At 39.8% G+C, this 20,961-nt stretch overlaps 1 protein-coding gene across 1 annotated transcript in view; it reads right to left on the bottom strand.

Moving 5' to 3' along the window:
* The window catches only part of TPH2 (tryptophan hydroxylase 2), a 91,621-nt gene that overhangs the window by 2,776 nt on the left and 67,884 nt on the right, over positions 1-20,961 (bottom strand). Inside the window, exon 9 of the mRNA XM_025402950.1 lies at positions 7,094-7,189. Coding sequence (XP_025258735.1) covers positions 7,094-7,189 — 96 coding nt within the window. The remainder of the gene's footprint in view (positions 1-7,093; positions 7,190-20,961) is intronic.

Raw genomic sequence — 20,961 nt, 5'->3', positions numbered from 1 at the left:
AGATTCAACGCAGGGCAGTGAACATCAAGGGATTTTGGTTCCACATGACCAATAATTCTGTCCACAATTTTAGAAACAAATTCGCAGTTTCAAGAAACAAAATGTCCCTTTATGAAAGCTGTCGCTTCTCTGCAAAAATTGGCTTCCTATTGGCTTGCCGTGATTTTCAGAATTCAAATTAGCTTTCTTTGCATCCATACACTCTGGTTACAATTAATGTACTATGTTGTTCTAATAGTCCATTCATCCATCAGTACATATGGAAAGAAGGACAGTGGCTGGCTCAATGTGTTCAATCTTTCTACTCTCTCATCCCTGCATTCCGGGGCATGGCCAGAGTGGTAGCAGAACAGGCTGTAAGAACATTAAAGCCATGGCTCCCTTGGGACATCCTTGCTAAGCTAAAGACATTTCACTGGGTCAAGGACAAGCACAAGAAAGAAGTGAAACTCATCTGTTTGTGTCTCCATTGCTTCTATAAGACATTAGCAACCTTAGCAGTCACTATGTATAGAGGATGCCTCCAGAGGTGTGTATGCAACGACAGAGACTGAAATCAGTGTGGTTTTGGAAAAAAAAATCATTTTGTGACAATTCCACTGGATATCCAGATACTTATTTAGTCATTTTAACAGCTAAAAAGGATTAAAGTAGATCAAGAAAAGGCCCAGAGCATAGGACACTCTGCCCCAGATTTCAAGAAAAAACAGTGGGTTCACACATGTGTAATTTGAGACAGACCATTTGGCAATATGGATCACACTTGGCCAATGTAATATTTAAAGGAAAAACTGGAAGTTAATTGTCTTAAGTTCTCAAAAATGCAGACTATCCTCAGGAGCCTGCTATGCATGTGATATGCTGGTTACCTGCTGGAGACCTTTCTACCCAAGGAGTATGGGACCAGTGCTGCTGTTTGGCTGTTAATGAATACAGGGGTAATAATGGTACCCATGGATTAGCCTGGAGATGACAAGAACCTGGATTTGGGGGAGCAGCCAGTGAATGAAGCCAACAAACGAAGTGATGATCACCCATATAAATGGCCTCATTTACCTGACCATGAGCTGACTGTGTGCTGAGTTCCAGGAACATCCATGCAGCCCACGAAATCTCCTATCTCTGAATATTACAGTGTGTCCCAAGAGGTATAAAATAGCATCCATGTCTTTGATTCCACCTTCTATTGCCCAATGCAGAAGTCCAACTGAGTTTGCTTCTCAGTTTCTATCCAGGTCTCACTCTAAGCCCCTCAGTTTTGGGGAGCAGCTATTGTACCCTCTTCTCTATGTCCAGAGTGGATTCTCTGTAAACATTGAACCAAACTACTTGATGTCCCCAGGGAACTCTGCAGTGATTCCATCTTGAAATGGTAGCAGTCTGATATCCTGAAGTTTGCAAGAATTAATCCAACTTCCTGCAGAGAGAAGCTTTATAATGCTGACAGAATCTGGTTGACAATCTTTTACTTTGAAGCCATTTTTAAAGTACAGGAATGCTTGAGAGTCACCTTCTCTCCTCAGAACACTCTCTAAAAGGACTATTTTGGATTTACCCATAGTGCTAGAGACAAGGGCACAGGGCTGGGAACCAGGAGACCTGGGTTCTAAATGTAGCTGTCTCCAGAGGCTAGACGTATAATATCAAATGAGTGAAACTACCCCATGTTGGGCAGCAGCTTTATCTTTGATAAACTGAAAAGATTGACCTAGATGAATTCTAAGACTCTTCTTGAAATATAATTTTAACAGACCGCAAGTATACAGCACTCATACTACCTTTACCTCCCTCCACACCAGCCACAATAAATTGACCATAGCAGCCCTTCCCACTGGGCCTGGGGATGGACTTCCCACCCTTCTCCACAGAGGTGGTTACTACCAATTAATTGACTTTGGTGCACAAGTTAAGACTTATTTGCCATTCCAGTTTTTTTAATATAAAAATTTCTTTTCAATATAAAAAATTTCCCAGAATCCAACTATTAGTAGACAATACTATAAGGTAGTTAAAAATACAGGTCTTTATGGTTAAGAATACAGGTCTTTATGGTTAAGAATTGAGGTGTAAATCTGACTCCATCTCTACCTAACTACGTGTCCTTGGGCAAATTACTTTATCTCTGTAAGCCTATTTGAGTATTCATCTGGAAAATGGAAATACTAATAGTCATATCTATAACCTGGGGTTGTGGTCAAAATTAAAAGAGATAATGGATGCAAAGTGCCTGGCACGGGAAGTGCTCAGTATATTTAGTTATCATCACTAATTCAGTCCAGCAATGATGCTTTGTGTACAAATATGTTCAGCCAAACCTTCCACCATTTGTGCAGCCCTCCTCCCTCAGGGGTCTGAAACCCATAGAGAATGAAATGGCCCCAGATCTGAGGCTTTCAGGTCCTAGACTATGATAGTGCCTGCCCTGGGTTCATCAGTTTAAAATCTTCCTTCCCAGACACCTGCTTTTGCAATGACAGTTATTATCTCAACTATTCTAGACGCAAACCCTGTGATCCTCACTATCTATATTAGGACTGGTTAAAGTTGAAAAAAAAAAAACCTCAAGTATGAAGTCAGGTTTGTGAATAGTTTGGGCCCTAGATTCTGAATAAGAATTTGCAAACACTCTACACTCACACCACAATCATCTTTTCCCACATCAAAAGAACAACAAATACATACATATATGTATAAATGCATTATGTGTCTATATAATATTTTTGAGCCTCCCTCAAAGGCTTATCCTGCCAAATAAGCACAATGTGACATCTATATCCCCATTGCCAAATTAGGCAATGATGCATTACACTTTTTTAAATTGGCAATTAGGCTACACCAATTTGAATAAGCTGCAGGGCCAAGGGAACAACCTCCATCTTCAAGCAATCGTTCCACAAAAACCAAAGACACAGTTTCCAGCTCCCAACATCCAGCATTTACTCTGTCATTACCAACAGCACTACCAACTTCATGAGAAGAAAGAGCAGGAGGAGGGGACTCGAAAGCCATCTGAACAAGGTAAATGTGTGAGAGCTCAGGAGCAGCGAGTCCTTACTCTAGTCACACCACTGACCAAACAGATGACACCAGAGAACCTGCAAAGCCTTTGGGCCTCTCCTATACAGACTAGCAGTAATTCTGACCACCTCCCAGAGTTGCTGCAAGTGGTAATAAATACAAATTGCTTGTATTAAATATAAAGCTATTCTGAGAATGCTGATTAATAGCTATATCAAGGCAACACAATTAATTTGCCATGCAAGATATCCTAAAACTAAAGCCAAAAAATCATAAGTAAAATTTGTTTAAACCATCAGCTTTTTCAAAACTCAAAGAGCAAAATAGATATATTTATATGTAATATGTCAGCAACTACTATGGGGTGGATGTTAAGGCTACTTGCAAAAAAAAAAAAAAAATCTAATCTCTGGCCTAAAAGATATAAATATCTAGACCTTACCCTTACTCATGAAAAAGTAGAAATTGCCTTTTGCTTTTGAGATGGGTTAGCTTTTTGATATAAGACTCAGCCAATTCATTGACTAGCAATCATTTCCTCACCACCTAAAGTGAAAAAACTTTACTGTCACTTCTCTAAGAGAATTGGACTCAACAAAGATCCATATCATCACTTTCTTAGAATTTCCCTACTACATTCCAAGTTCTTGAAATCTTGGACCATCAATTTTGTGTTTGTTGAACAAAATAAATGAATAAGCAAGCAAATAATAAATCAAAAATGATAGACATATAGTTAGATTAACTCAGGATAAAGAGAAAAAGTGTGAAAGACACAAGTTAGACTATGGGTAAAGCAATTATCCTACTTTCAAACTTTTCTCTAAAGTCAGTGTTCCAGGTGATTCAGCTCATTGTTAATTGTTCTCCACAGTGATGAAAGGTATGGAAAAGCCCCACCCAAATGCACTTTTTGGTATTCCTGTAAGTACACCACAGAATAGATCATTAGAATAAAAGAGGGGCAACCACTGCTGTGGGGGAAAAGGTGGTGTTTATGGTTATAAGATTTATGCTAACTTTTACAAGCTTTTCCATATTTATTTTGTTTCTATCTTCAAAAAGAATAAGTTTCTATTGTCCAAAAAAAAGAGGAAAAAATGAAAGTTATCTGAACTATAGATAAACCACTTGGAAGTACTTGGCCAGCTCTAAAGAGCAACATCTATGCCTCAGGAAAATTTAGCCCCTTATAGCACAAAGTGTAGAATGTGTTCTGTTTAAGAAGAGAAGGTGATTGTGGATACTTATGTAAAAGTTATAAAGATGACACCAAAACCTCCAGCAACTCCATCTAAAAAGTTATAAAGATGACACCAAAACCCTCTAGTAGCTGGGACTTACATTTGGGCTGCAGTTGGAACAGCATAAAATATTTTACTGCAAAAGGTAACTGCACTCAAAACTGTAAGCTTGTTTACACAGGAATAATGATAACGTTATTTATAAAGTTATCCCTACATGGGTCCAGGACTATCATTTTTTCATTTAAATAAAGGTTAAAAGTTCTCAGAAATGCTTTGAGAGGGCTCTGGGGTACCTTCACAAGCAGGGCAAGGAGAATGTGGGGGAAGAGGTGCTAGGGAAAGCATCTTGTATTACATATTCTCTGTGAAAAATCAGAAGATATTTCACATAAAAAGTATTTCTGAACTGTAAAAATGGTCCAATCATAGCAATCATAAGGATGTTGAGGTATTGAAATTTGAGAATGGAAGAACGCTAATGATTGGAGGTAATGGACCAGAGCAAGAAGGTACTCTGTGAACAATGCCCTTCTTGGTACGTATTTCTGGCTGATTTCCATTTCCAGATGATTCTGTCCACACTGGTAGGAACAAAAACAACAGATTCATCCTAATGCTGCCCACACATGCCTCATTAACCAGACCAGAAGACCCTGTGGAAAGTCAGGGCCATGAGAGAGATCTGTTTCCTTTGTTTCTGGTGCAACTTATAAACCGTCTGAGGAGGATATAAATAGACACAGCTCAAGAACTACATCATTTTCTGACTATTATTCAGGGAAATCAAGAAACACTCTATAGAGTGCATAGTCTTATGGGGATATGACATCACGCTGTTGCTGTGGGCTTTGCCCACTGCACTAAGATTAACAGCAAATAGATTCTTTGTTGAGAATTTAGTTTTTAAAAAAATTACCACATTACATCAGGTCATCAAGTTTTTGTTAGGTTGAATATTACTATCCTGTATTCCAGTGAACTCCAGACAGTTCTTTCAATGGACCAGACTTCAACTAGAATCTTGAGGGTCCACACGTGGCCCTCCACTGACAGATCTGTGTACCCCATCCTTTCCTTGTTTACCCTTTCCATCCCTCAAGAATCACCATGGACAGCAGGGCCCTTGACAGGAAGGCTTCTCAGGAATGGCCTAATATGAGCCAGGCACATTTCTTGCATTGTCACACTCTTTGTATTATGTGGTTGGTTGTTTATCTCTTGCACTAAAGTGTACTGTAAACTCTCTGATGGCAGGGATCCCAGGGAGTGCAGCCTAGTGGTTAGGAGCTCAGATCCTAGAGCCTAGATGGCTGGGATTTGAGCCCAGCTCAGCACTTATTAACTGTGTGATCTTAGGCAAGTTCCCTAATGTCTTTATGCCTCAGTTTTCTCATCTGTGATAAAAATATCCCTTATCTCATTGGGTTCTTATGAGCATTACATGGGTTAATACGTCTAAAGCACCAGAAATATTGTCTATTTAAATGCTTGTTCTGACTGTTATCATTATTTTCTTTTTTTTTTTTTTTTTTTCCAGACAGAGTCTCCTCTGTTCCCAGGCTGGAGTACAGTGGCGTGATCTCGGCTCACTGCAACCTCCGCCTCCCGGGTTCAAGTGATTCTCTTGCCTCAGCCTCCTGAGTAGCTGGGATTACAGGTACCCGCCATCATGCCTAGCTAATTGTTGCATTTTTGTAGAGGTGTAGTTTCACCGTGTTGGCCAGGGTGATCTTGAACTCCTGACCTCAGGTTATCTGCCCACCTCAGCCTCCCAAAGTGCTGAGATTACAAGCATGAGCCAATGCACCTGGCCTTTCTTCTTATTCTTCATCATTATTACTTGTCTTTTTATCCCCAGTGACTGCCATAGTACATGGCACTAGGTGTTCAACCAAATGTTTGAAGAATGAATGAAGTCATCAAATAACCAGACTCAATAAAACTATAATTACTTTGCATCTCTCAATAATGCAAATGGCCAAAAAGTATCAATAACTATATACTTCCCATTTATATTACATAAGGATAATCAATGCTCAAAATAAGAATGATCTACAATCCTGACCTTAGTCTGAATAGTCAAAGAAAGGTTCAATTATTTTCAGTACTATTCTAGATTGTATATCACACTGTATTTAAAATTCACCAAAACTTGCTATCCCCCCATGGTTTAAATGGCAAGAATATTTAAATTATCAGAATATTCCAGGTCTCAACATTTCTGGAAAAAATGACCATTTTATTGTATTTTAAAACCAAAAAAATGACATTCTTTAGGCATCATTACACATAATAGATACCTCTCTGATAATATACTTATTTGGTTTATTTCTCCAAATTGTTTATGTCCACACATGTTTTAATGTACATTAATTTTGAAGAAGCTGAAATAACATCAAACTCCCCTTTAGGAAGTAGATGCTGGGGAGTCCAAAGGAGCCAGGGAGGTGTTGGAAATCAGAGGAGCCAAGCCACGCTCACGAGTGAACTTCAATCAGTAGGATCACTGCTAGCTCACGGCCCACTTTTCAGCATTAAATTTAGGCCAGCCATTTGTTACCCAAGATTTGGGCATACATTTTTCATTGCTGTTGATTTGTACAAACGGCTGCTCATCCATTTGAGTCACACTACAAACCCAGAAAGGCATGACCCATTTTCAGAAGTGCAAAAAGTGAGGTCAGCACCCACATCTGAGGTGCCAAATCCTCTATGTTAAATATTTATGGAGTATCTGTGAGTAGGAATGCTCAGACAAACAAATCAATATTTTCTCTGACCTTGAACCAGTTTGCATGGGAAGGGTATTTTCATTCACAGCTTCATACCTTTAATTCTCCAATGGAGGAAAGGAGTCCTGCTCCATATGCCCGCAGTTGCCCTTCTTGCTTGCAAAGACCAAACTCGATTGTGAAGAAATAGCACTAAAAAAAAAGAACACATATCCAGTGAACTGGTCAATGAGTTATTTGATAGGATAAAATGGCACCCAAAACTAAATGCTGTGCTGTGCATAATTTCTTCAATATTATCAATTTAAATACATTTAAATTGAGAATATTTATTGAAATCTATTCCCTTGCTTAATATTCTCTCCCTAGGTTGAATGTATTTTTAAAAAGTATTAACTACTAAGAGTCTTATGCTCCCTGAATTCAGAAGCCCTATGAGTCAAATTATATCCCCTGCAATCATTTTAAAAACAAAAAACAGATACAGAAATGAATAAATATATCACAATGATACCTCCATAACAATATGCTATATATTTACCAAATTGTGTTTCAGTGACATAAATCAGTTTATGCAAATGTGGAAAAATAAGTTGGAATCCAGTAATCGCTAACTGCTTTTGGCAGTTTGTTTATCAATTCAACAAACATTTGTTGGTGCCAGTGCTTGGTAAAGAAACAAGAGAGCAACCAAGAAAGCAAGTACCTCTATATGACACCAAATTACCAAAAACCACAATTTTAGTGTAATTTTTTAGTAAAATCTTAAATGTATATCTATGTTTGCATGTGTATATGCATGTGTAGCTTTATATATGTATTTGTGTAGGTACGTGCTCCTCAACTTACAATAGGTTTATATTTCAATAAACCCAGTAAGTTGAAAATAATATCCTAAGTTGAAAATGCATTTAATACATCTAACCTGCTGAACAGACTAGCTTAGCCTAGCCTACCTTAACAGTGCTCAGAACACTTACATTAGTCTACAGTTGAGCAAAATCATCCAACACAAAGCCTATTTCATAATAAAGTGTTGAAAACATCAAAATTCCAAATTTGAAGTATGGTTTCTACTGAATGCATGTCACTGTCACACCATCATGAAGTCAAAAAAAACTGTAAGTTGACCTAATATAAATTGGAAAGCAGCAGGGCGGTTGTTATATACACACACTAACACACGCACACACACACACACACTTTCTTAGCCCAAGTTTTATCAGCATCAACTACTACAACTTCCCCAGGACATTAATATCTTAAATTGGTTCTGTTGGGTTTAGGAAATCAACCTAAACAGACAGAGGAAACTCTGCACAACGAGAAAAAAAAAAAAAAAATCTCGCAGTTGCTGTTGAGAGAGGCTGAACTCACGCTATTTTTGCTCTGAAAGAAAAGTGAGATGCTGACAACAAGCAATAAAAATTCCATCAAATTAACACTGTCCTGCATTAGTGATGATAGAGCACTGAAGGTGTTAAGAAAGAGAATTTAAACACTCCTGAAAAGGGGCAGAAAATAATAATTATTTCCAGCACATGGCAGTTTGCTCTATTTTTATTTGGAGGCTAAGATGTCCCTTGGTTCAGGAAGGTTATATATTTTTTTGATGTCAGGGTGATCTCTGAAGTTGAATTATCCAAAGCTCTGTAGCACTGGGCTGGAACCAAAGGACTGACCATTTCCAGGTCATGGAGCTTAACCTCCAGAAGTAAATTTTTTTTTCCTGATTTACCTTCCAAAGAGGCTAAAATTACAGCCCTAGGCTGGGCGTGGTGGCTCACTCCTGTAATCCCAGCACTTTGGGAGGCCGAAGCAATCAGATCACCTGAGGTCAGGAGTTCAAGACCAGCCTGGCCAATATGGTGAAACCCCGTCTCTACTAAAAATACAAAAATTAGCTGGGCATGGTGGTGTGCCTGTAAAAAGCCTTCAAGCATATCCTCCAAAATTTTTGCATAATTCTGGATGCAATTAAGGGAAGTAATCATACAGTCATAGCTTCTCAGGAGACTGAGGCAGGAGATCGAGAGGGAGAAGTTGCAGTGAGCTGAGTTCGTGCCGTTGCACTCCAGCCTGGGCAACAAGAGAGAAACTGCATCTCAAAAATAAGATAAAATAACAGCCCTTCCGACCCTCTATCACAACCTACAGCACCTAGCAGCACTCCTCCTTACTCTGTTCCACCTTTTCATTCTTTCTATGAACCACTTTTTGACATACACTGCAATTTCTGTATGCATGATATGTGCTGCTTATCATCTATCCCCCCACACTAGACTATAAACTCCACAAAAGCAGGTATCTCTGTTCATTTAGGACAAGGTTTTCCAAAGTCAGCACTATTGACATTTTAGGCTACATAATTGTTGTGGAAGTCTGTCCTGTACATTGTAGGATGTTTAGCAGCATCTCTGGCCTCTACTAACTAGGTGCCAGTATCATCCCCACCCCCTTTTTAATAACCAAAAATGTCTGCAGACATTGGCAAATGTTCCCAGGAGAGCAACATCATCCTTGGTTGAGAACAACTGATCTAGACTAGTGTGTGAAAGATAACAAGAGCTCAATAAGCACTGGGTTAATAAATAAATGGTGAATGAATTAATGATCTCTAAGTTAAACTGGCATGTGGCAGAATGACCTGGAAGAAAGAAACACACAAAGGGATCCAAGTTCTAGTCTGAGTTCTGCTTCTAATTAGCTATGTGACTCCGATCTCAGGGTTGTAGTTTTCCTGCCTGTGACATCGATCCATCCATTCGTTCATCTATTCTGTGACATCCATCCATCCATTCATTCACCTACTCTACAAATACTTCTTGAGCAACTATTACATGCCAGACTCTGCCCTAGATGCTAAGGATATGCAATGAACAAGGCAACAAAGCCTGTGATCCCATGAAGCATATGTGCTACTGGGATGAGACAGGCAATAACAAAAACAAAAATCAATCGCCAGATAATGTCAGGTGGAATAAATTCTATATATATAACAAAACCATATAATATGTCAAATATTAAGCAGGGAATGTGACTATTTTAGAAAAAGGGTCAGAGATAGTTTCTGTGAAGGGGTAATGTTTAAGCTGCAAACAGCTTTAAAAGCAGCTTTTCATTAAGAAATTTAAAAGGCAGTTGTGCAAGGATATAGAGAAAATGATGTTCCTAGAAGAGAGGACAGCAAGTGTAAAGACCCTGAGGCAGAATAGGTTTTTATTTCCAAGAGCAATGGGAAGTTGCTGGAGGGTTTTAGGCAGGTAAAAGATATGTACTAACTTAGCTTTCAAAAGGTCATGGAGGTATTGCATGGAAAATAGATTGTAGGGGAGCAACAGTGAGTGGAAACAGACGAGCTAGAAGGCAGTGGCACACAAGAGTGGTGAGTGAACAGGAGTATGACTTGGGCTAAGGATGGCAGGGAGTTGGGAGAAGTAAATATCACAGAGCCCTTAGGAGAAGAACCAAGATAAAAAATGTAAATACATGTTGAAAAGCTAAAATACAGTCTTCAAGTATATCCTCCAAAAAATTTGCATAATTCTGGATGCAATTAAGGGAAGTAATCATACAGTCATAGAATACAGAACAAAGGCTTGGAAGTATCCTGGACGTTCAGCTCTCCTATTTTACCAAAAGGAAAATTCAAGTTGAGGAAGATGAAGTGATTTGCCCAGGAGCAGTCTAGACGGTGACATTTAAGAGCTCTAGAGCTCAGGATTTTAAGGAACTTGACATCAACATCTGTCACATTTTAAAGTTTCTAGATAAAAAAATTAAGAGATGCATAATTTTCCTTCACAACCAAATAATGGAGAAATAAAAATCTAAAATGGAGGAAATCTAGAATGTCACAATATCTTCTTAGTGTGCCTTTGGCTGATTTTCCTAATTTATATTGCACTTACAACACCTGGCATGAAATCCTTGGAGCCTTAACATTGAATATAGAAGAGCTTGTGGAAAAAATGTGCTGTCAAATTCAAAAGCATCCAAAATACACATTCAGAGCCAGCTACAGGAGCATTTGGGTCAGCCTATTAAGCACATGTTTAATTTTTTTATGCTAAATCAATGCATACATAATTCATGGTCACATTTATGATCTAAACCAAAACACACTAAGAGAGCCTCTGAAAAAATCTGGTGTGCCATAGACACCGTCTTCACATAGATTTAGCAAACCATTCTAGTCTAAGGTAGGAATTAAAAGGTAGGTCTGCACCAATTCAACTAAAGATCGAAAGCTAAATCTCTCACCCAGTGTGTCTTTGGTTAATGTGCTTCTAGAATCAGAGCAACCTCAGAGGAACGAGCCCCTATGCTCTTCCTTCCCATCGCTCAGAATGCTCTCTGGCCCCAGACCTCATCTGGGAGTGCTTCCAGAAACTCTGGCCTTACATACTGCCATCTGCTCATTCCCTATCTACCTTTCCCTTTGGTTTCCTGCTGTCCTCAACCAAGGAAGGCCCCTAAATGCTGTTTCTGCAGCCCATTCTGTTTAGAGAATTAAACCTTTTGGTTTGAGACAGTTTTCTGTTTGCAGCTCCATGTGTGGCTAACAGATAAAGAGAAATGGTAAGTTGCATCTGAAATTAGGTTATTAGCAAAATTCGAATCACAAACATGCTTAGGATAATTTTTCTCTTTCTTTTTCTCTTTCTGTTTTCAATACTGGTGAAGACCTCAGAATGCATAGGGCATGATCACTAATCAGGAGGAGGAGACAACCACACATTGCTACAGTTTTAAATGCAAAGCCTACTTAGAGTTGCACTCAAGACCCCTGAAGACCCTTCAGAAGTTGAGGATAACGAATTGCTTCATGAAAGTTTAAGAAAATATAATTTGGTTTCCTCAGAGAATTCTCCAGATGTAGCTCTATAATATATTCCCTAGAGATTTATCAAGTGAATAATCCTACCTATTATCGAGAAAACCAAAAAATAAAACTACGCTGAGACTTGTAAGAATACCTGTAAAAGAAAATTGCACATTCTTGGCGACTAATGTCTTTTAAACAGAAACAAATAATAATACTAAGACTAACACCTCCCAAATTGAAGGGTACCTTTCATCAAAGCTGGTGCTCATGAATTCCAAACTTTACATACCATTAATGACATGTAATTATTTATAAATATTTTATTTGGATATAATTACATATAATCATTAACTAAAAAACAAAACAGAAATGATAGCTCGACTTCTTTTATGGAATAATGGCAGAGGCATTTACATACATACAGTCATTAAGCAGAAGAAAGTCTGAGTGACAATCTGAAATCCAAACACGCTGTGGACCCGAGCTGCAGTGTGCGTGCTTAGGAAAATGAGATAGGTCGCCCAATGCTGCCATCTTCAGATCACTACTGGTAGTATACCATTCTCGCAGCAGTTCCGGCCTAGCCAAACGGGCAGTGGCAAAAGCTTGAAGGGACCAAGTCCGCAGACACAGAATCACACCAATAAAATATGTAATGGTGTCACCTGGTGATTTATAGAAGCACTTTATGAAAAACCCTTGTTATGTTTGGCATTAGGCACCTGAAGTTCTTGCTAAGGTCACAATTAAAGAGATGTATGACTTTGTCAAGGAACACTTGATGGGAAAGAAATTTACTGTTCCCATTTCCCTACTGAAGGGCCCTTTTGCCTCCCTCCTCTCACTCCCTCTGCATCCCTCCTTGAAATAATTACATAGCCTCTTCCTAAGGGTCCTTGAATATTCACATATTAGATTAAAATGATACATATAAACTTCTAGGAGGAAGCCCGAGTTGCCTACTTCTTTCACTTTCTCCAGGAAATTGGCTTACACACATCATTTAAGAAATAAATCCTGAGTAAGCAAGTGAGGAAGTGACTGAGTGATATATTTTCTCTATCGCCTTCCCTAAAAATTTGATCTTGCATATTGGTAGCATATATTTTAAAATAATCACATACATCATTCCACATCTAGAATTCCGTTATCTATATATCTAGCACATAGGCAGGAAGCAAGAAGTTATCAAAGAGAACTTAAAAGGACTCTTTTAAGATGGATTTGAGATTGGTTTGAGATATGCCAAACGTAACAAAAAGTTATACGCTAAATTTGGTGTACTTCACTTATAAGATAATCCCTCAGGTCCTCAGACCCTAGTTATCCTTATCTTGTACCGAGTTCTAATAAAGCTTAGTTACGTAGCTTCCAAACCCACACCATCACTTAGGAGGGGAACAAGAAAAATATGTGCAAAAAGCAGCCCAACCCAAAAAGATCAGCAATACAATATTTGGTGTTTGAGTAAATAAATGCTCCATATTAACATTATCACTAAAGAACAGAATTCATCAATTATACAGAAATAACAAAATAATAGGAAAACTTAGCCAGAAGAAGACTTCCTCATTTAATAAAGTGTTCTCACATATGTTACCTTACTGTCCATTGTGAAGTAGATAGAGCACTTATTATTTCCATTTTACAGATGGGAATACTGAGACTCAAAGTTCAAGTGGTTTGCCCAGTTCCAAAACTAGTGGTTGCCAAAGCTAGGAATCACGCACAAGTTTCCCGACTACAAATCCAGCATTCTTTTCTTATCAGTAACTGCACTTATGGATACAGGGCCACTGTCAGCCAGTTACACTGGCACAGCCATTCCTGTTGTTGAAATACTGAAATATTTCCAGGATGAGTGTAAATAGCTATCACCTTATGCTCCTCATGACCCCAGCCACTGACACTGCCCCATCCCTTTCTAGATTTCATCCCCCGCACCCTCCCCACCACTGTCACTTCTTCATGATCTGGCAAATAAAGGCTCAATGTCTATAAAGCTGGGAATTCCAGGATCCTGATCGGATGCTAATCTAGCAAGCATCTGTGCTATTAGGGGCCCACGTCATAACAAAAAGATAAATCTCAGAAAAGAAGAATATCACTCAAAGATGTTCTAACATCAGCGGCTGTAGCTTTGGTAAGTGCAAATAAAAACACATAAAAGGGCTCTGTGGCTCACAGCCTTCCTTTCACAGTGTTTTTTGCTAACATTTTTCCATCTAGTTTTTGAGACAACTAGCATGTCAATGTATACACTTACAAAGTCGTTGAAAGGTAAAGGCCCCTCAAGGTCCGCTCGCACTTACCCCTTTACCACCTACCCCAGCTACTAGAGTTGGAATTTTGCTATATCAAAATATCAGTTTACAAGCAGCAAGTGTTTTCCCACCTTTAACCAAGATTCCTTAATCTTGATTGAATTGCAAATGACAATAGTACTGAAATAAGAATGAGGCTTGATAGCTAAACAGGAAGCTTTGGAATAGAAGTTTTAAGGTGACAAAAATCAACATCGGAAATCAGAAGTGAAAACAGAGTCTGCATTGCTTAAACTATGGAGGTCTCACTGCCTCTGAAATATCTATCCCAACATCATTCACTCAAACCTCCCACCAGACATCAATTTTTGTTGTCTCTTCAATCATTTAAACTCCAAATACTCCTGAGAGTCACACATAAAGCCAAATCACACTAAGGCATCAACGACTACACCAGTGCTTTGTTTTGCAGAGCAAGGATTCTTGAGTTAAAAATTTTTCTGTGCTGGACATGGTGGCTCACGCCTATAATCCCAGCACTTTGGGAGGCCAAGGCAGGTGGATTACCTAAGGTCAGGAGTTTGAAACCAGCCTGGCCAACATGGCGAAACCCCTTCTCTACTGAAAATACAAAAATTAGCTAGACATGGGGACGGTTGCCTGTAATCCCAGCTACTCAGGAGGCTGAGGCAGGAGAATCACTTGAAACAGGGAGGCGGAGGTTGCAGTGAGCCAAGATCACTCCACTGCACTCCAGCCTGGGTGAGGGAGTAGGACTCCTCAAAAAAAAAAAAAATTCTGGGACTAGGCTTCAAGAGATAGCAGAAAACAGGTTTTTGCATGCTTTATTATTTTGCCCTGGGCTAGTCCTATGTAAATTAAGACTGTAAAATGCTAGAAACTTTGAGGTGGAAGATGTTAGGGCTAGTCCAGAGTTCTAGTCCTCACTAACATGGTTCTGTGCAATCCTGGGGCTGCAGCTGCTCTGTAATCACAAGTCACCCATGTCACATCTTGAAGTTTCCCTTTGGCAATAGGAACCCACTAATCAAGCATTCACAGATTTGGGAGGCGGTCATCATATAGATTCCAAGTACCACTGGTCCAAATGCCTTTTGTGACTAAACCTAGATTTCTATTCTCATATTTTACCATATACTCTCTTTGAGCCTCTCAATGAAACCCACGATTTCACTGCTGTTGAAAAGGTAAAGACCCCTCAGGGTCCCCTCCCACTCTCACCCCTTTACCACCTACCCCAGCTAGAGTGTAAAATATGCTCGAAACTTAGAGCTGGAAGACATTAGGGCTGGTCCATAGCAATCAGTAGGTCACAACTTCATCAAACCACATTTTTTAAACTAAATGTACTAAATTCTGCTGTGCTACGCTCTGGTTGAGATGACAAAAGTAGCTGAAGAGATGGTCTCTCTGCTTAAGAAAGGCACGATATGGATACAGAGGGACTAATGATAACAATAAATCTCTCCTGTTTTTACTCCTACCACAAACATTTCATTCTATCTTGAAATCATCGTTGCTTATCTGTCTCAGGATGTGAATATGACGCTTGCGCCAAATTTTGAAGGAGAAATGGGATCTTAGAAGGATTGCAAGTAGAGAAGTTATTGGAAAAAGTAAATGGTCTAGGACACTAGCCTGAGGTATTGGGTGGGGTGGGGGTGATTTCAGTGAACCCAAAAGGCACGTCATAGGAAGGTGGAGGTCAGTCAAATTACAGAATGTACCAGATCACAGGCTCCCCTGAGACCAGCAGAGACGGCCTCTTTTACCAGTGATTCTCCTCAAAGCAAGAGAGGGAAAAACAAGTGGAGAAAAGAGAAGAGTTGGAATTTGAGAAACATCTTGTCAGGTAGAAAAAGATGACCCTGAATTGTGAAAACAGCATGCATTGTCTTAGGTTAAGAACAGTCATCGAATGAATTAAAATGTAAAAACCTAAGCTCTGAGGAAACATTACGGCAAACCTTGTGGAAAATTGATCATCAAACATAAGAGGGACATCCGTAGGAAGAAAAAAAAGCGTCAGCAGAAAACAACTTTTATTGAAGAATACGTCGACGTAGGCGATTTTCAGCAGCGCTGTTTTAGTCTGAATTTTTCTGTGTGTTTCTTAACTATTTCTTCCTATATCTTTTGGGTTGCTTTCAAGAATAAATGGATGATTGTGTTTAAGTGTTCTCTGGCCATTTCAGTTTTACTGCCCCTTCCTCAGCTTATCCGGGAGCATTTTCAACTGCAAAGAAGGCCACCTGACTTATTATTTAACACTAGTTCCTATACCAGCCTTTCATGGTATTTTCTAAAATAATAAAAAGAAGAAAGAAATATACCCCAATCTCTTCCTTTCACTTAAGGATTAACAGGAATGTCATGCATTCATTTGACATTGGTGCCACCCAAGCAGTTGGCCCACACTTAAAACTCTGGCAAGACCCATCTAAGATACTCCCATCTCCAAGACTCAATGGTAGGTCATGACAACCATCTGGTAGCCCAGTGTCAACCTTTCATTGTCTCACTGCTCTAGAGTAAAAGTCCAAACTTCTTTAGGTGGCAGAAAAGGCCCTCCATGGTCTAGCCACCGCTTTCTCTCAACCTTCATTGCTCAACCCTCTTCCTCCCAATTGTCCACCCCATGCGGAACTAGTGGCAATTGCACAGACTGATCCTGCTCTCTGCAGATTCCACCTGGGCCTTTGCACACTGTGTTCTCTCTGCTTGGAATGCTCTTGTCATTGCCCAGCCCCGTTGTCTTATTCGTGTCCATCTGGCTGGTTAGGTGGCCCTCTTCCCATCCCCAAGGTAGCCCATATGAATCCACAAAGAAACTGCCAGTCTTCCTGCCTGTCCTCTCCACCAGACCCTGAGCTTCCTGGAATCAGGAACAAGGTCTGACTTTTGTTGTTGTTGTTGTTGCTGCTGTTGTTGTTGTTGTTGTTGTTGAATTCCTGCCCTCTATCATCCCGCCTGACATGCAGAAGGTACTCAGCAAATAGTCAAGGTAGGAAGAGATAAAGAGAGGGAGGGAGGAAATAGATAAGCAAGAAGAGTTGCCCTGCAGGGCATGCCAACAGAGCCGATGCCAGCCTTCTAAGTGAGTCATTACTAACCTCAGTCAATTTTCCAGTATTACAGACTGTAAAAGTCTACAGTAGCCATCAAAGTGGTTTTCACTTATAGGTTTAGAAATAGATCTGCTCTTTGACCTCTCTCTTTACTCCCTTTAAACAATAGCCAGTGGTCCCCAAGTCAGTGAGGAAGGATGGAACCAGCCTCCTTGCCACAGTCAGGCCCCAAGACACCACAAGCCTTTTGGAGCATGGATGAAGGTTGGTTGGCAGGTAGCTCCTATAGAAGATAGGCAGCAGTTTTGTGGTTAAGTGGTTTCTGGTCTCCTTCATTACAAGCGGCAACTCTGAAGACCCATTGATTCTGACATCTGGATTCTCATCCAAAAATGTCAGGGGGAAAGTTTTTCAGTTTGCTGCTTTTGAAGGTTGTAGCCAACTGGAGACTAGCCAGGGAAAATGCTAGGGAATGGAGGAGTTTGTAATAGATCCAAGCTCCAAAGTGCCTCACAGCCCAACCTGCTCAGAATTAGCAGCTACGAGGAATTTCTATCAGCATCACTGCCCAGACCTTCATTTAGCAGATGATGAAACACAAGATCAGACAGATGCTATTTTTTCTTGGAGATGAATCTGTGAGATGTCCATCCATCCAATTCTGTTTTTTACAAAATTCAATGTCTCTTTAAAAATGGGTTTTACGAATACAAACAGGCTGCTTTTATTCCTTCTGGACCTGCAGGTATTTTGAGTTTCACGAATCAAAAGCTAGTTTTATATTCAGCAGTCTCACTCATCGAACCTTAGAAATAGTACATGAGCCTCAGTGTAACATCTCCATAACAAAGCAATTGACAGAATTTGGCTCTTCTTTTAAAGCAGGTCCATCTTTTCCCAAATGACCCTTTGTTGAACTTACATAACTAGCTACCTTGAAACAGCTAAACTTCACTGTGAGGACACGGACACACACACACACACACACACACACACAGGTACATATCATTTTCATATCAGGTTCATGGATCAGCATTCCATTTATATATGTGCTTCATCTACTTTGCACAGAAGACCTGCTTAAGCAAATTCTATAGCTTTGGCAGTGCCCAGGAACTGACTTTTATAATCTAAGCAATTCTGAGCTCCTTGAAAAAGAAAACTGATGAGCGCATTCTCAGCCATTCATCCTTTGGCATGCCCTAAAATGTTCTGCATCAAATCACACATTCTCCCCAGATGTGGTGATTTTAAAGGTCAGCTCTCAAATGCTACTATGAAAAATGAGGTTTTTACTGACTCCCACGTGAGCTGTGGGTAGTCACCACTGCCTTTTAGAGGGTCATTTTATTTTTATTCCTGCATTACTAAAAGCAACACCCTCCTAGACATTGGGTCTAAGGAGCTTGCACTTTCTCCCCTATTTCTTTCCACGCAAGACAGAGAATCCTGGAAGATGACTTTATGTCTGAAAACTGACGAGAAAGGTATGTTTGGCAGGAAGAGTCATTCTTGCCACTCCATTGCACTGAGCAGTCTTCTATTTTAAGTTTTTATTAATGAAGTCATGTTTCTTTTCTAGTCACTAACCATCACCACTAGCATCATCATCTGTCATACTCAGAGCTGACACCAAGCATCTGTATGTGTAAATGGGGCTGAAAAGATACACCTGTGAACTGGGGTCCCTGTCACATTGAGGGTCTTTTAGTAATTGAACTTCTAGAAGGCATTTAAGCTCAGTTGAGCTCACCTCTCTCTAATAATAATCACTGCCAGTTACTGATGCCTGCACTCCACCAGACACAGTGTTAAGCACTTTACATCATATTCACAACAACCCTGAGAGGCAGACACTATGAAAGTAATGTAATGTGGTAGTTTGAGAATTGACTTTGGATTGAGAGACCAAGGTTCAAGGGCATGCTCTGCCATTTACTTGACCTTGGAGATGTTATCTAACCATTCTGTTTTAGGTTCCCTGTGTGTAAAATGGAGAAAATAAAATAACTACTACTTATTGAAGTTATATTATTTGCCAGTGCTAAATCCTCCATTTCACAGATGGGGAAACTGAGATGTAGCTTGAGTAACTTCTGCAAATTTAAGGGCAATGGAAGTAGATTGGAATCAAGTGTGCCTAACCCCCAAAGACTATGCTGTTTTTTACCATACCACACTATCCTCCTGTCCCCAGAGTGACTGAAGGTTACAGACCCCCAGAATTGATGTTTACATCGTGTTCTTGATAGCTGAGCTTGGTGTATGCCAGAAAAGACAGGGGTCTGTCTAGCTTTCCTGCAGCCATTCTGCCATGTCCTGCCCTGGGACAGGTGCCTTCATTTCCTTTGTGACTCCTGGATCTTCTAAGAAACACAACACAGGCCTGTTGAAAGTCAACGAGGAACACACACTATAAATAAATCACAAAAGGAAGACTAGTCCTCTTAGTCTCACCATTTGGAAATGGCACTCCAATTAGCACCGTTCGTGAGAGCTGAGATTACAATCAATGAGGCTAGTTTAGAAATATAATAAGTTGTGTCTCTGTTAAAAAGCCATATTACAAAGCACAAAACAAAATACTATGTAATATTACTTTACAGCATTCTACTTATGTTTGCATTATTTGATGGACACAAAATTAATTTGGTAAAGGATAGTGAAAATTCATGAGACAATAAAGGATGATGACTTGAAATATTTCTGGTGTCTCATGACAAGTTATTTTGCCACTTACTCTCTGGCTCTGGCTACCAAGAGAGCTGGTAGCCAGAATGACAATCCCAAGCTTAGAATGACAATCCCAAGCTTAGAATGACAATCCCTCTCTTCTCTTTCCCTTCCCCTAATCAATCAGTAGAGGCAGGACAGGCAGGTGATTGAAGATGAAGTTCCACTTCCCAGTGGAGGATCATGAACCCAATTTAAGGGGACAACAGCAACTCAACTCTGACCAATTGGCCACTGGTATAAAGCAATCTGACTGCCAGAGAAGCTGGTTTTCTTTTTTTTTGTTTTTGTTTTTGAGAGAAGCTAAGAATCTGGATGTCATGTGATATCCTCTGATGTGTAAAAAATAGGCAATTTTTTACACTGTAAGCAAGATGCAGGCATACACACACACACACACACATACACACACACTCCTCAGATATTAACCAGACCAGACGATGCTGCTTTGTAATCCCTTTTTTAGAGGATTGCATGATTTAAACACCCTGAAATCCACTTTGTAGCAATAAATTGCCTCTCCAGGACAATGAACAAGGGCCTCTGCTGTATCGTCTGGTTACAACTTACCCTAACACCCTAAACTCCTGAGAAGTGGTTTGCTAGACTGGACCAGGACTCAGAAAACATGGCTCAGCCCCTGCCATTATTCTGCATTATGGTCTTACACACAACATTTAACTTGTCTGAACCTCCCTTTATTCACCTATTAAAATGGGGATTCCTTTCCTCACCAAAATTGTATTAAGCACCAATTGTGTGTGCAGCATCATGTGAATGAATACCAGGACTGTGTTAAGGGATAATATGAATCCTGCCTCCCTTGAAGTGCCATTGTGAGACTCACATGAATGAACACATGTCAGATGCTAAATAAATGTAAGAGCTATAACTCAGGTGAAGATTCCCTTCTCTGGGACAATAAGGAACAAAGTTATCTGTGTGGCTGACTCATCCCATCTCAGGGTTCTGATTCTGCAAAGAAATTACATTCTTATTAGGCAAGCATGGGCTTAATTATAGGTCAACAGTTTCTGAATCTCAATCTAA

Source organism: Theropithecus gelada, chromosome 11 (genome assembly GCF_003255815.1).
Source record: "Theropithecus gelada isolate Dixy chromosome 11, Tgel_1.0, whole genome shotgun sequence".
Lineage (NCBI taxonomy): Eukaryota > Metazoa > Chordata > Mammalia > Primates > Cercopithecidae > Theropithecus > Theropithecus gelada.
The sequence above is the reverse complement of the archived record's forward strand: the minus strand, read 5'-3'. Positions and strand labels throughout refer to the sequence as shown.